General features: G+C 57.8%; 1 protein-coding gene across 1 annotated transcript; it reads left to right on the top strand.

Moving 5' to 3' along the window:
• Positions 1-7,297: 7,297 nt before the first annotated feature.
• Positions 7,298-11,038, top strand: TSPAN1 (tetraspanin 1; the record flags this gene model as incomplete). Its single annotated transcript, XM_080623733.1, has 7 exons — positions 7,298-7,354; positions 8,201-8,407; positions 8,800-8,874; positions 9,588-9,686; positions 10,042-10,179; positions 10,629-10,712; positions 10,985-11,038. The coding sequence occupies 7 exons, from the start codon at positions 7,298-7,300 to the stop codon at positions 11,036-11,038; spliced, it is 714 nt and encodes a 237-aa protein (XP_080479859.1).
• Between the last annotated feature and the right edge of the window lie 4,084 nt (positions 11,039-15,122).

Raw genomic sequence — 15,122 nt, 5'->3', positions numbered from 1 at the left:
GGTGATGCTGTGTGGTGTGGGTCACGCTGCCGGAATCCAACCAGGCATTAAGGCCTGGAGTGCTCACACAGAGCAGGTATGGCAGTGCTGGGGCAACCCGGTGCGGATGGGAGTGTTCCCTTCCCTGCACACGCAGAATAGGAATGCCAGTGTTGGAAAACCTCCGTGTTGGAGAGCGGCTTCTGACACCTCCAGCCCTGGAATGGCTGCGGAGCCACTCCAGTGCCCGGGGCTCAGCAGCGTTGGCTCAGGTGTGGGTAAGGAGCCTTTTCATCACCAGGGCAAACAGAGGGGAACAAGAGAGGCTAATTGGGGTCCAAATGTGCCATCGTCTTCACAGCCTGGTCTCATCCGCATGGTGCTGGGACCTCCCTCTCTCTGCCAGAGATAAAGGCAGTGTCTTAGCGACCAAATTGCTGCCTAATCCCCCACCCACCACCTTATCCCCCCATCCCAGCCTCCGGACACCGGGGAGAGCCCAGTGGCTCGCGCAGCTCCCGCTTCCCAGGGATCTCCCGCCAGCAGGGCTCGGCGGCTGCACGCAAGGAAAGTACCGGCAAGAGTCTGGAAAGTAGGGCAAGAGATCACGCCACGGGCTTTTAAAATAGACATATGGGCTGAGAAACCGCCTGCCGCACGCAGCTCCCCTCCGGCAGCTCCAGCCTGGCACTGCTGCACGGAGCCGGCGGATGGAGACGTAGGATTTTGGGGTGGGTTTGGGGTTTTTCCTTCCTCTTTTTTTTGGCGCATTTATAGATATTCCTCCATGAGATACATCTTCCCTGAGGGGGGGAATGCTGTGCTGCTGCCAACCCGCTGTCCCCAGCTCCCCGCAGGACCCCGGGGAAGAGGGATGAATGGAGGGATGCTGCTGAGCATCGGCAGCGGGGCCGTCCGTGTGTCCATCCATCCCTCCATCCACCCGCCTCCCAGAGCCCTCACGCTGTCCCCTCCAGCCTTACCGGGCGCGGCGGCTCCCGCGGCGGGAGCGGAGAACGGGAGCGGAGCCCCGGCCCCGCCGAGCCGCTCTCCGGCGGTGATGTCAGCGTCCCTCCTCCCCGGTAGCCCCGCAGCGCGGCGGGGGGGGGAGCCCGGCTACCGGGGAGGGGGGGAATGGAAGGAGGAGGTGGATGATTTCATCCTCAGATACAGCATCTGCTCCCAAATTGCCTCCTCTGTGGTTGGAGAACCACAGCTGGGGGGGGCTCCATGCATCCTTAGGGATGCTAAATGGGACCAGCACACCATAAACCTCCCCCCTCCATAGCAGGCAGCTCTCCCGGCCCACTCACAGAGGACCCCATCCCTTAGCCAGGCTAGAAAACACACACAGGACAAGGCAGGGGCTGTCATGGAGAATCCCAGCCCAGGAATTCCTCACTCATCCTGAACGTTTAAATGGTCCTCAGACCCAGGGTACGGACTGGGTACCAGATAAAGCAGCACAAGGTGATGCTGCAGGAGCTCCCACATCCTTAAACCTTAACAAAGCAACAGCTAAAATTTAGTGGGGCAGAGAACTTGGAGGGGGTCTGCAGGGTTCGTGTGGAAGGGGCCAAGCTCAGCCACAGCAGGAACACACACAAAGCCAGCCTGTGGCAACAGCAGCATGGTCACATGCAACAAGGGCATCAGTTCTCAGCTCACGTCCAGCCTGGGGACACCCATGCTGGGAATGTCTTTGCCCAGAGGTGGTTTGTGCCCCAGTGAATCTCAGCAGAGCCAGTTACAATGGGGCATGGACAAGATGTCCCAATACGTGGTTGCTCGTGAGGCATAAAGAGGTTGATGGGATGTTCCCAGAGGTGCAGAAGTGGTTTTGGTTTTCTTTTAATCCTTGCTCCTCACACCGACTTCTCCAAACTGGCAGCTGCTCCTTGTCTTTGCTGCGGGTCAGGCATCCTAAAAATAGATGGTACCTAAAACGTGGGCTTTGGGAAATGCACACTGGCACGAGGTTCAAGGGAAAACCCAAGGTGCTGAGTAAGGCTGAGGAAGCTGAGGCCCAGAGGCCAGCAGAGCAACACAGGAACTGTACAAGCCCTTCCACCCCATAATTTCAGCAAAACCCCCTCTCCTTTTCCCCCAACACATGGCCTGGCCATGCAGGGCAGCAGCATCCTGGGGGATCTCACCCCAGATGCATATTGCTGGGCCCCTGCTGCCAGCTTTTGGGGACTAAAAGGGCTTTTTCTTCCCCTTGTCCCTTGCCTGCTGGCACTGTGCTGCCAGCGTAGGGTCAGAGTTGGCTGCAAGCAGCCAAACACTGCCCTTCCCTGACTGCTTCCATGCCTGGGGCTGTCCCCATCGTGTCCCTGTGTCCCAGAAGAGGATTATTGCTCAGGAAGCTGTTGGGTGCATCACCACCTGGTGTTACCATTCATCTTATGATCAATCCCAAAACCAGGCCAGGAATTAATACAGTCCCAGGGCTCTGGGGTAGGGGAACACCACAGCATGACATCCGTCATCTCCCTTCCCAGGCTGCTGAATGAGACCCCTCCTTCCCAGCAGCAGACATCTTCCCGTCCTAATGTACCTCAGGGCCCCCAAAGCCAAAGGTACCATCTCTTGCTGGACCCAAGTCCTATTGCCCCCTCATTCACACCAGATGGGGCTGAGCATCACCCCAGCATGGCCAGCTCCTACCCCAGGCCCCTTCTTGTTCCTGGCCTCCAATCATCCCCAGAGCACCCCTTATTCCCCACTCCAGGTTCACTGCAGCAGCAGCACTCCCCAAACTCCCCCACCCTGAGCTGCCCCTCATCCCATTTCACCCCTACACTGCTAATTTAACCCCCTACCCACTCCAGCCCAGAGGTGGTGCATCCCTCAGGATGAGCAGAGAGCCCTCAGGAAGCACTCTATGAAGGAGTAAAAGGTGCTTCAGCCCTTCACTGCTATTTATTGAGCACGCAGAGGAGCTGCCTGTCAGGCCCTGATTAGCTACAGATCCTTCCTCGTTTGCTTAATGAGCAGCACTCATCGCAGTGAGAGCTTTGCCTTTGACTTGCCTGGTCTCTGCTTTTCTGAGGTGTGCAGGAGGAGGCACCTTGCATCCCACATTCCCCTTCAAGCCTCCCGTTGCTCATTGTCCATCCAGCCCAGGATGGGGCTATGTGGGGAGAATGACATGTCTCTTTGCTGGGGTCCCTGTGCTCCGCTGCCATTCTCTCCTGGCTGGAGGCACAGCCCTTGGTGGGAGCATCTCCAGGGGCTGCCCAGTGCCATCCCAGCCAGCCCCAAGATGTGTTGGATGCACTTACCCCGTGCTTCCTGGGATGTTAGCCACACGGCTGTGAATAAACGGAGCGTAAATAGAGTCCTTAATGTGCCCGGCTGGAGTAACTGAGGTTGTGAAGCCCTTCCCAGCTGGAGAAATCACAGAAACAATGTTTGATTTCAGCTGACATTTCACAGTTGGCTTTTTTGGTTTAATCTCCGTTTCCCCCCTCCAGAGAGGGCCACGCTTTGCTTTCTCTTCTCTTTAGGAGCAGCAAAACTCCCTTCCTCTCTCTTGGTTTTCTCTCAGGGTGCCCAGGAGTGAGCTCCGGCCTCTGTGGGTTTTGTTTGAGGAAGAGCCAAGTGCTTCTTCAAACAACCTCCCATCACAGTGCCCATGGGCAGCTGGGAGCTGCTGGCTCCTACATCCCTGCTCTGCCACCACTGCCACACTGCCTGCCTGGGCTGGGGTATCCCCACCTGGGGATGCTGGAAACAAAACCAAGGAACATAAGGAAAGGCTTGGGGCACTGCCTGGGGCTGGCACTGGGGCTCTTCCTCTCTCTGCAGGGTTGAAGCTTCACAGTGGGGAAAGATGCCAGGAGTGGGTGCTGGCAGAGAGACTGCAGTGCCTACAGGCAGAGCAGCCTGTATGGTGCTGCGTACCAATGGCCCCTCAACGCCACCTCCCTGGGCAGCGGGTGTCAGCACACCCCAGCACTGCACCCTGACCCGAGCCAGGTCCCACACCTCAATCCATGATGGGAGAAGGTCCTATTGACTGAGTGAGGCAATGGAGAAGGCTTTGCAGCCTGGATCTCACTTGCAGCAGCCCCCAGAACATCAGTGCTCAGCATGCGGTTGTCCTGGTATGACCCCGCAACGCAGCCCTCTGCATTCCCCAACCCATCCCACTTGGCTTTACAGCAGCTGGTGCCTCGACATGGCCCTTGCTAATGAATTTGGGAGGGATTTTCTGGCCTGAACACATGTGAGAAACAAGGAAATGTTATCTTGGAGGGGTGCGGGCAGGCAGCCAGTGGTGGGGCAGGCACAGGGGGACTCTCTGCGGGGGGGTACATGCACAGGAAGAAGCTCAGCTCCATACACAGGCAGAGAGCTGTCATTGAGCCCCTCTTTAATTGCATTATTAACACACAGCTAGAAACAGTGTCATGATTAAAATCAGCTACGTAAGGCACAGGGCTGGATCCTTGCCCTGAGAGACTCACACTGTGGGATGCACCGCTGGGACATACTTGCAGCTCCCATTTATCACCCCTGTAGTTACACCCCATGGCAGAGATCATGGCACTAGGTGGGTCAAATCCTTGTTTTGGACTCAGGCTGTGGTTTTGCACACAGCCATTGAAATGGGGAGGATTCCCCCAATGTGGGAGCTGCAGCACAAGGAAGTGTGGTCGCACTGCCCAGTCCTTCCTGGGGAAGAGGCATGGGGCAGGGAGCAGGGCTGACAGCTTTTCCATGAAGAAAGACCTAGGGAGAGGTGCTTGGTGCAGATCCTGACACCAGACATGTGCCCAGCATGGGTTAGCAGCTGGGATGGGGACGGAGGACTTTGGGGTGACCGATTACAGCCACTGTCCTGCCCTCAACCTCCCAGAGCCAGGCCTGCTGAGGAGGAGCTGTGCTACCCATGTGCTGGTGAGAAGCATCCCTGTGCTCCAGGAAAGGGCATGCTCAGGGTCCAAGCAGGCTGCGTGCAGGGATGGGGGCAATGGGGAGGTGGCAGGGCCCTGCTGGGTAGGAGGGACATGGGAATGTCACCAGGCTCGTCCTGCTGTGGTCAGGCCAAGCCTTCCCGAAGAGCCAGAAAATCCAGCCCTGGCTCCCTAATGGGGCTCAGATGGGTGATGCTGGGGAGCGGCCAAACCCCAGGCTGCGGTGCTGAGTGCTGGAGAGGTGAATGGAGCAGCCCATAGCTGGTCCTTTGAGTTTCCTTGTGTCTGGGAATGATTGGGAATGAAAGTTACTACTTATGTATTTGCTTCAAAATATTTTTGAGGCGGGGGATTGTGTGCAGGCTGGGATGGGGCAATTTCTGGGAGAGGGTCAATATGATGAGGGTCTTGTTTTGCATGGAAGGGTAACAGCCCCTTTTGGGAGAGGGATAAAAGCTGAGCCCCTCATTGAGCAGCTTCATGGCAGCAGTGGATGCACAACTACTGCAGGGAAGGGCTGAGGGGGAAAGGGTTAAAGACCCCGGCTCCAGCACAAGTTGCACTAACACCCAGGGTGCCTGGGAGGGTTGAAGGCTTCCCCAAATACCACTGGGCTTTGGCAGGAGCCCAATGGGGCTGACTTCATGCTGCTGAAATGTATCATTATGGCCAGGCAGGGAATTTGCTGTGGGGTTTCGGGGGAACTGGGTGCAAGGTGCAGCGTGCTGAGCATTCAGACCCTGCATTTGCTGGCTGCTGTTGCAGGATGAGGGCTCCCCACCCTCCTGCATCACTCCTCGGTTTGATGACAAGCTCAAGGGACACACTGTGGGTGCTGGGGAGGGGTCCAACACAAGCTCCTGACCCCAAAGACACACTGGATGAGCAAGAACCACCACCATGGTCAGGCCTGGGGATGCAGCGTCCCTGCTTGGCTCTCTGCTGCAGCCCTGTTTAACCAGCCCTGTTTCAAAGCGTCTTTCCAAAGAGAATCACTTTTGGCAGCCCTTAGGCAATGGCAGGTCTCTGCTGACCTGCTCCAGTGCTGGCATCTGTTACGGCTGTCACTGTCCTCTCCTGCTGTCACCCTGCTGTGTCCCTTCCAGCGAAAATCTGCCTCCCTGCGCAACAGTTAGTGACGGCCCGCACAACTTTGGGTTTTCCTTTGTAAACTGGCTCTGTGCCCTCCTCTGCCTGCTCCTGGTTTTGCCCAGGGGGCTGGAGATTTGAGGTTTGGAGATCCCTGCCTGAGTGGTCCCAAGCTGTGGGGCCAGCAGCACACGCACAGCATCAGCCCAGAAAGATGGGGTAACACAATCATGGTCCTGCAGGAAGGGATGGCAGACAGGGGCCAACCCATGGGGCTGCCCGTGGCCAGAAAATCCCAAGCCCAGTGCCCAGCACTGCTGCTGAGCGCCTGTGGAGGAGGGCAGTGGGGTGGTACCACCACCATGGCTGCAGCATCTGCCATGGGGGGAAGCTCCCCTTCTCCCCCCCCCAAATAGATACAATTGCCCCCCAAAGTCATAGAGTCATAGAATGGTTTGGGTTGGAAGGGACCTCAAAGCTCATCCAGTTCCAACCCCCTGCCACGGGCAGGGACACCTTCCACTAGAGCAGGTTCTCCAAGCCCCATCCCACCTGGCCTTGAACAGTACCAGGGATGGGGAAGCCACAGCTTCTCTGGGCAATCTGTGCCAGCGCCTCAGCACCCTCATGGTAAAGAATTTCTTCCTAATATCCAATCTAAATCTCCCCTCTTTCAGTTTAAAGCCATTCCCTTTTGTCCTGTCAATACCTGCCCTTGTATAAAGTCCCTCTCCAGCTTTCTTGCCTCCCCCTCAGGCACTGGAAAGGGGCTACAGCCCCATCCCAAAGGTCACGGGGCTGTCAGGTTGGGTCTCAGCGAAGACACAGGCAGGGGTATTTGTCCTCGAGTGTTGTCAGCTCACAGCAGCACTGGGACGGGAATATCATATTCCCAGCCCCACCGCCGAGAGGCCGCGGTGATGGGCGCGGAGGAGAATTCAGCCTCTCTACCTGTATGCCCCGGGTCGGGCCGCTCCGGCGGCAGAGGGCAGCAGGCAGCAGGTACCCAGGGACACGCGTGGCTTCATCCCCCCTCCTTCTCCCTCCCTCCCTCCAGGGGGTGGCCCCATCGGGGCCGGGCTGGACGGGGCGGGGGGGATCCAGCGGCGGAGGCGGCCCCGGGGCCGTGCCCGCTTAAAAGGCGTCAGTGCGGTCGGGACGGGGCGCTAGGACCGGTCTGCGTTCAGGTAAGCTCGGCCTCGGCCACTGGGGAGTGCCCCCCGGGGCTCCCCCTCCTCTGCCCTTCGGGGGGCTGTGGTTGGGGATCCCCCTTGATCATGTCTGTGCTCTCCGCAGGTGCAAAGATGGGGTGCTTCACCTTTATCAAGGTCATGATGATCCTCTTCAACCTGGTCATATTCGTAAGTGCGCCCCAGATGATGTCTCTGCCCCGGGGGGACCCGACCCTGGCGGCTTCCTGCTCCTCGAGAAACTGCGATGAAAGGCTGGGGACTGTGGGAGCGGGGCCTGGGGAGCACCCTGAGCCGGGCATGGGGCTGGGGAAGCCATCCCCTGTGGGGTCTCCTGCCCCTCCGTGTCCCCATACATACAGCCTCTGCTCCCACACAGGGCTAAAAGGTGGTGGGGCTCTAAGAGCTACCCTGACTCCGCAAGAGCGATGGAGCAGTCTGGAAGGGGCTGTGGTGGGATAAAGCCTTAGGGAGGGGGATTGTAGAGCCTCCAGGCTCACCCTGGTGAAACTCTGCTGCCTCAATGCTCCTTCCAGGGCTTGGGAAAGGTGGAGCGGGTGGAGGGCAGGGCTGCGGCAGGCTGGAAGCAGCCCTGAGCTGACTTTGTGGGGTGTACATGAGCCTCTGGGGCTCACTCGATCCTCCGCTCCCTTGTGTAAGTGGGTATCTTCCCTGGATGGAATCTGTGGCAGTGTAATGGTGGCCAGTGCGAGCTGGACATGTGGGTCCCTCTGGGGCCAGGGTTGGCCGGTGACACAGCTGGCTTGGCTGCCTTGAATAGGGGGAACTGTGACACCACAGCTGGGAATGTGCTGGTAGTGGGGTGTGTTTCAGGATATTGACCCATCCGGCCACCCCAAGTGTGTGGCACCAACACCCTGAGCTGCTCTCAGTGGCCATAAAGTATTGCTTCGGTATAGCAAGAACTTGCAAAGGGGAGAAATACCTGTGCCAGGACCTTCCCCAAATCACACATCTCGACCTGCCTGGGAGCTGACATTGTTTTTCTCCTCCCAGCTCAGTGGTGGGACCCTGCTAGGAGTTGGCATCTGGGTCACAGTGGATGGACAGTCGTTCCTGGATATATTTGGGGCAATCTCCTCCAGCATCCTGCAGGTTGTGAATGTGAGCTACTTCCTCATCGCCATCGGTGCCATCCTGCTGGTGATCGGCTTCCTTGGGTGCTACGGAGCACAGAAGGAGAGCAAATGTCTCCTGATGATGGTATGGACCTGACTTGTCTCCTTATCAAGCATCATTTGAGCTTGGCCTCTGGTGGGGGAGATCTGAGGGACAGATTGTTCCATGGAGATGTGCTCCATGGATGTTCCCATGTGGCAGAAGTCTGCGTGGCCCTTGGAAAGGCAATGCTGGACCTAAAGTCTGCCCAGGGTGAGGGTGAAAGGAAGCAGAAGCTGGTGCTAAGCAAAGGTCTCCTTTGGAGCACGTCTGGAGAGATCAGCCCCATATGGAGGGCTGGAGGATCCCAAGGTTGTGCTGCCAATGCCCTGCAGCACAGCTGAAGGCAATGAGACAGGGATTGAGCTCTGAGGTGGTGTCCTGTGGCCTTGGGAAGCCTGTAGTGCTCTGACCTCCCTCCTCTTGCTGTATTCTAGTTCTTCTCAGTGGTGCTGATCATCTTCATTGCTGAAGTTGCTGCTGCCGTGGTGGCTCTGGTCTACACAGGTGTTGTGAGTACCATATCTGAGGCTTGCGTTGGGCTAATCTGGGATCCATTCCTACCCCTTGAGAAAACGGGAGGTGCTGGGGCTGGTGGTGCTGCCCATGGATGGGGAAGCTGAGAGGTGGGCACTGCTGCTGGAGGACGGGATGCTGGACCCTATTGGCACCAGCTATGTGGGCAAGGTGGGGGGGCCTGGCTGGGGTGAGGATGGAGTGAACAGGGATTCCCATTGCCCTAAAGAAATGAGCAGTATGGTCCAAGGTTTGCCCTCTTCTTTCTTTCAAATGCCTTAAGCTAGTACCAGCCTTGACACCTCTCCACCTCTGATGGTAGGAGCCCCATAGGAGAGGAAAGCCCTAATGCTTCATGCTCAAACTCACCCCCTTATTAAGCACCTGAGAAACCACCTGGGGAGAAAGGTGACTGCCTCATTAGGCACTGGAGAAGTCAACCGCAGAGCAAACATCATTCCTGGCTCCCTCAGTTGGGCTGCTTATCGGATGACTCACCGGTCATAAGTGGCCTCGGTGCCATAAAGCACTGGTTAATGGGAAAGGGGCCAAGCTGTCCTCAGGCCGAAGGGATGTGGTGCGATGTGCTCCTGGCCATGCTGGGCCTGGTTGGTCTCCTCCCAATAGCTTGAGACCAGTATGGGGGATCTTAGATCTGTGATGCTCACCAGAACCTTCTCTGATGGTGTTTCTCGGCCTCTTCTTCCAGGCAGGGACACTGCTGACGGCTGTGGTGACCCCTCTCCTGAAGGATAAGTACGGGGTGGATAACAGCTTCACGCACATTTGGAACGTCACCATGAGAGAGGTGCGCTGAGCCCTGGGGCCCCCATCTCTGGGCCAGAATGCTCCCAGCATGGCTCAGTGGTGCAAACCTGGGCTTTGGGATGGGCAATTCCCATTCCGGGATGGGAATGGGGACACCATCATGATCCTGCATGTGCTGAGCTGTCACCTCCCATCAGCTTCCCAGGCTGGAATCCAGTGGTCCCATGCCTGGGGGAAGAGCTGTGTATGCTTGAGTATGGGCAAAATAAGAAGGCCATTGAACACCAGGGTTGAGCTGGGTAACACCCTCCACGGGGCAGCGGAGTCCAGGCCTGGACACCAGGAGGGAGACCTGAGGGATGCTCTCCCCATCCTTTCTTCTCTCTCCTTCTTAGGTCCATTGCTGTGGCCTGAATAACTACACAGACTTCAATGACTCTGTCTGGTATAAGAACCATGGAACCTACCCCGAGCCCTGCTGTAATAACACACAGCCCTGCACCTACACGGCAGCTGCAGAAAGCAAAGTCACGGTATGGATGCACCAACACCTCTTCTCTTCTGGCAGAGCCTGGTTTGGGGTGTGCTTTGGTATGGGGCAGGAGAGCTCCCATGTAGCTCCAGCCCTAGCTTGGGACATGGTGGTCCCATGGGCCTTGAGTCCTGGGGGATGCCTGGTAGAGGCAAGCAAAGGTGCTGCCATTGCTCTGGTCCTAAGGGGAGCTCTGTAGCAGGGTGGCATGCCTGGAGCTGAGCATGAATCCAGGCACCACTCTGGTTTTCTGTGTGATTTCCCTGCCTATTCCCCTCCTTTCTGCCCCCAATACAGTGGTTTGGCCTGGGAAGCGGCTGGGTTGCCCCCTGAAACCCCCAGACCATCTCCATCTCTATACTGTACCTCCCTTCCTGGGGCTGCTGTGCCCCAGCAGCTGGGGGATCACTACCTCTTGCTCACCCTCACCTGCGTGTTTGCCTCCTGCAGGGTTGTTTCGATCAGATCTTGGAGGAAATCAGGACCCATGCAGGTGTGGTGGGTGGCGTGGCTGCTGGCATTGCTGCCTTGGAGGTGAGTGCCTGAGCATCATTGTGCTCCTTCTCCTTGTACCTGTGGGTGAGTGGCGGCACAGGGACCAGCCTGGGTGGCAAGGGGCTGGTGCAGCGCCATGGCCCACCATCTGCCCCAGGGTGGCTACTGAGCCTTCTTCCATTGGTACACCCAACTCTTCCTCCTTGAGTGTGCTGGGGATGGATGCTACAGGCTGTGACCCAAGCCCATGCTGGGTGGAGGGATGAGACAACACAAACTTATGGGTGCTGACTTTCTTCTTGCCACCCCAGATTGCAGCCATGGTGGTTGCCATGTACCTGTACTGCCACCTGGACCAGAAATGACCCCACAAAGCAGGAGATGATCTGCCACCCCATCGTGCCGGGGTGCTCCTATGGCGTGCCGTGCTCTCCGGGGGACCCCGTCGCTCCCTGGGCCTGATGCTGTCTTGTGCACTGTGATTTTGTAGCTGTGTTTTGATCTACTGAGCTGGGATCTGTAGAGTTCGTGTATATTTTTGTACTGTTATGGGACACTGAGTCTGTACATAGAGATTTGGGGCGGGTTTTGAAGAGGGGGAAGCTGCTTGATCTGTTTAGCTGATGCCGGAGGGAAATAAAGCAGCGCAGGGGCTGATCAGGGCTGCTGATCCGGCAGTGGCACAGCGATGCCTTGATAAACCCTTGCAGGCAGGTGCTGTGCCTTTCCCATGCTGTCCCCACTGTGTCCCTAAGTGGGGGCTGCTCCGTGCCCCCCTCAACGCTCCATTGAATCATTGAATCATTGGTAACTGCACTTCACATGGGGATGTATCTACCCCTAGACACGTTTCCTGTCAGCCCTGACCATGTTGTCACCTAAATGAGGCACTGGCTGGTCTGTGCCCCTGCCCTGGCATGAAGACAGCCCTGTTGGTCCCTGTCCCTGTGGTGGCCGGGGCTCCCCCCTGTCACATCGTGGCTGAGCTTTCTCTGTGCTGTAAAGAAAACCAATTAAATTGTTCTTCTTGGATACAAACCTGGAGCCGATCCTGGTGCTGCTTCAATGAACAGCCTGTGCCTGGGGAGCACCGCGGGGTGAGGGGCTGCTTTGCCTTCCCCATCCCCACGAGCCCCATGCAGGCAGCACAGCGCTGCCCGCAGCCTCCTCACCTGCTCCGGTGCTTGGAAACCAGCAGCCCCGTGTGTTTGCACAACAGCCGGGAGTGGCGGGGGCTACCATGAGCCTTGCAAAACAGCCCTGCCCTCCGCAACAGCTGCTGCTTGCTCAGCAGTGTGGGTTTAGGGACTGGGCAACAGCCTGGCTTGAAAGGCAGGGCTGGTTATGGGGGGGGTTGGCCTGGCGTCCATGTCCCCAGGAGCACCAAATGAGGTGGTACCCTCCACCCCAGCTCCATCTCTGAGCATCTTCATCCCCCAGCATTGTCCCACTGTGATGCACCCACAGTCCTTCTATGGGGGGTGATGGGTGGGTTTTCAGCCACCGTCTTCCCCAGCATCACTCCCTCGTTGCCTTTGGCATCACCCCACCTTGAGCATCCCCTTGCCGTGCCTCAGTTTCCCCATTTCATAGAATCACAGAATGGTTTGGGTTGGAAAGGACCTTAAGATCATCCAGTTCCAACCCCCCTGCCATGGGCAGGGACACCTCACACTAAACCATGTCACCCAAGGCTCTGTCCAACCTGGCCTTGAACCCTGCCAGGGATGGAGCTTTTACAACTTCCTTGGGCAACCCATTCCAGTGCCTCACCACCCTTACAGTAAAGAACTTCTTCCTTATATCCAATCTGACTTTTCCCTGTTTCAGTTTGAACCCATCACCCCTTGTCCTATCACTACAGTCCATGAAGAATTGTCCCTTTCCGCGGACTTGCTCATTTCAAACGTGAGGTGGTTTGGGGTGGCTGTTCTGCTTCATCCGCTTTCTACCACGAGGTTCCCCACCTCCCTGCTGTGGGGCAGAGCGCTGTGGGGCGGTGGCGGTTGAGGACGAGGCGATAGGCAGTGGGGCAGGAGCCCAGTGTGCAAACATTCTCCCCATGCACTGCCTTGCTCCACCACCCCCTTATCAGCTCCTGCACTGGGTACGGGGCTGCACTGGGGCACGGCTGCAGTTCCTCAGGGTCCAGCACCTCGGTGGCACCATCCAGCACCCAGTCGGGGGCAGCGGGGTGGCAGCAGGACAGGCGTGGGTGCCTGCTCCCCACCCCGGGGTGACTCAGCCCTGGGGACACGGATTCTGGCCCTGCCCCATGGCGAGGTGTGTGGGGAAACTGCTATAAAACGGCTTTCTCTTCCTCCTCCTCCTTGCTGGACACGTGAAGAACCTGGTTCCGACCATAAACAGTGACCTCATGGGTGACGTCAAGCCCTTGAATCCTCTTTTCCCTCTCTGGGTACACAGGAGCCCGGTGCTGCCCAAAGCCTTTCCTGGTCGTGGTGGCCAGGAGCTGGTTGTCACCGAGCCAGGCACCGCTGGGCACATCTGGCCTGGCCTCGTCCCTCTCTGCTCCTTTATGGGGCTGCCTTGCCAAGTGGGGCCCTGGCAAACACCCTGTGCCATCACCCCAGCAGGGTGCAATGGAATCGGGGTCATTCACAGCTGCTTGGAGGCTCCTGGCTTCACACCTCTGGCCGCGGGGTTTCCCCGCGCAGGGCAGGCAGTTTCTGTGGCCCTGGCAATAGCTACAACCACAAGCTTGGTTCCTCCCCTCCGCCTGCCAGGGAAACCTGAAGGACCAGTTTCTCCTCCCGGATGCAATTCCTCCTCATCACCCTACCAGGCTCTCAGCTCCCCGGGCAGCCCAAAGGGCAGCAGTGGGGCAGTGGGGGGTAAGCCTGGATGGGGCAGCCTCCCCTGTGCTCCCACTGTGCTCCTTCTCTCTGCTTCCCACTGGCCAAGCACCTCCAGAGCTGTTGGGATCCACAGAGGACCCCATCCCAGCTGGTCCCACACCAGCCCCAGGATGCACCCCAGCCCACCACCCAAAGTGGGTGCCACCAGGCATCTCTGCACCTTATAACCCTTAGATTGCCTGATTCCCCAGACTGGCACCCCAAAAAGCTGATCATTGTGCCATTGGAGACCAAGGCCAAACAGGGTAGTGAACACCAACTTCCTTATTGCCCTCCCGGAAGGTGTCCTTGGGCTTGAAGTGCCCTGCATGGCAGGGTGTGTGTGCTGGGATGCGGGTTATTCTTTTCCACCCATAGCACAGGGTTGGGGACAGCAGGAGGGTCAAGTCTCCCTGTGCAGGGACTGCAGGCAAGTGAGCAGCACCCTGCCTCCTGCCAGAGCTTGGGTTGCTGCTGCCTCCTTCCACGCACCCCCTTGTGCACCCCAGTCCATGGGTTCTGCCTTGCCCCATTCCACCACGGGCAATAGCCCCCTGTGAGGGTGACAACCAGCCTGGCCAGAAACCCTTTGGAATGGGGAGAGCTGGTGGGAGTGAAGGGAAGTGTGGCTGAGCCCTTCTCTTGGGTAGGGTTTGCCCCTGTCTTGGCTGAGGAGGTGTTGAGGACGGTGTGGAGAGACCTGGTTGTGTGTGGGGTGGCAGGGAGCAGAGATGGGGTCACTCTTTGGGTTGGCTCAGCATTGGTCATTGTGATCTGGGATTTGTTTTGTGTAGGGAAATGGGTGCATGCAGACTCCGAAGAGACTGGAACAGTGTGGCATCTCCGGCCTCATCCCGTCTGCTGCGGCCCCACAAGTCCACATGTGATGGGGACCAGCCCAATGCCACCGTATCGCCCACCCTGCAACAGCCTTGGAACGTCTCTCTACTGGAAACAGCCTCTTTAGGAGCCCATGTGGGGAATTTCCACCTGCCTGGAGAGTGGGATGGCTCAAGGGCAAGCTGCTCCCTTGGAAGCAATAGGGAAGAGGCTACTGTGTGTGCTGGAGGCTGGGTGGACCCGGATCCCCCATCAGCTTCCTGTGGGGCAGCATCCTCATGGGCACATGATGGGGAAAATGAGGAGCTGGAGCTCTACAGGGAAGGCAGATACATGAAGAGCTGCCTTTCTCCCCCCAGCAGCCCCATGGGGTTCCTGTGCACCCACTGCTCTGCCATGATGGGTGCCATGCACCAGCCAAAGCCCCAAGGGACTTAACAGTGTGTCTTTGCCACCAGCATTGCCCGTTCTGGGACATAACGGGCAAACATTGTGATTTAGGACACGAGCTGCCCTCTCCCTCCTGGGAATTGGTGCTGGCTGGGGGGACAGGGTTATCATGAGAGGGAGGAGGAATCACAGCTCCTTAGGTTAGTGCTGATAAAGGAAGCGAATGGGAAGCAAAAGCCAACTCATTCATCATGAGCTGCCCAAGGAGTGCTCGCTGTGTGGGATTTTCCCCCACCCACCACAACAGCCTGGCCATGACGTTCCCTGATATGGTAGGAGAGGACGTCCTGGAAGGGCATGG

This window comes from Psittacula echo (assembly GCF_963264785.1).
Source record: "Psittacula echo genome assembly, chromosome: 7".
In the NCBI taxonomy this organism is placed as follows: domain Eukaryota; kingdom Metazoa; phylum Chordata; class Aves; order Psittaciformes; family Psittacidae; genus Psittacula; species Psittacula echo.
This window is presented reverse-complemented; position numbering and strand designations above follow the sequence as displayed.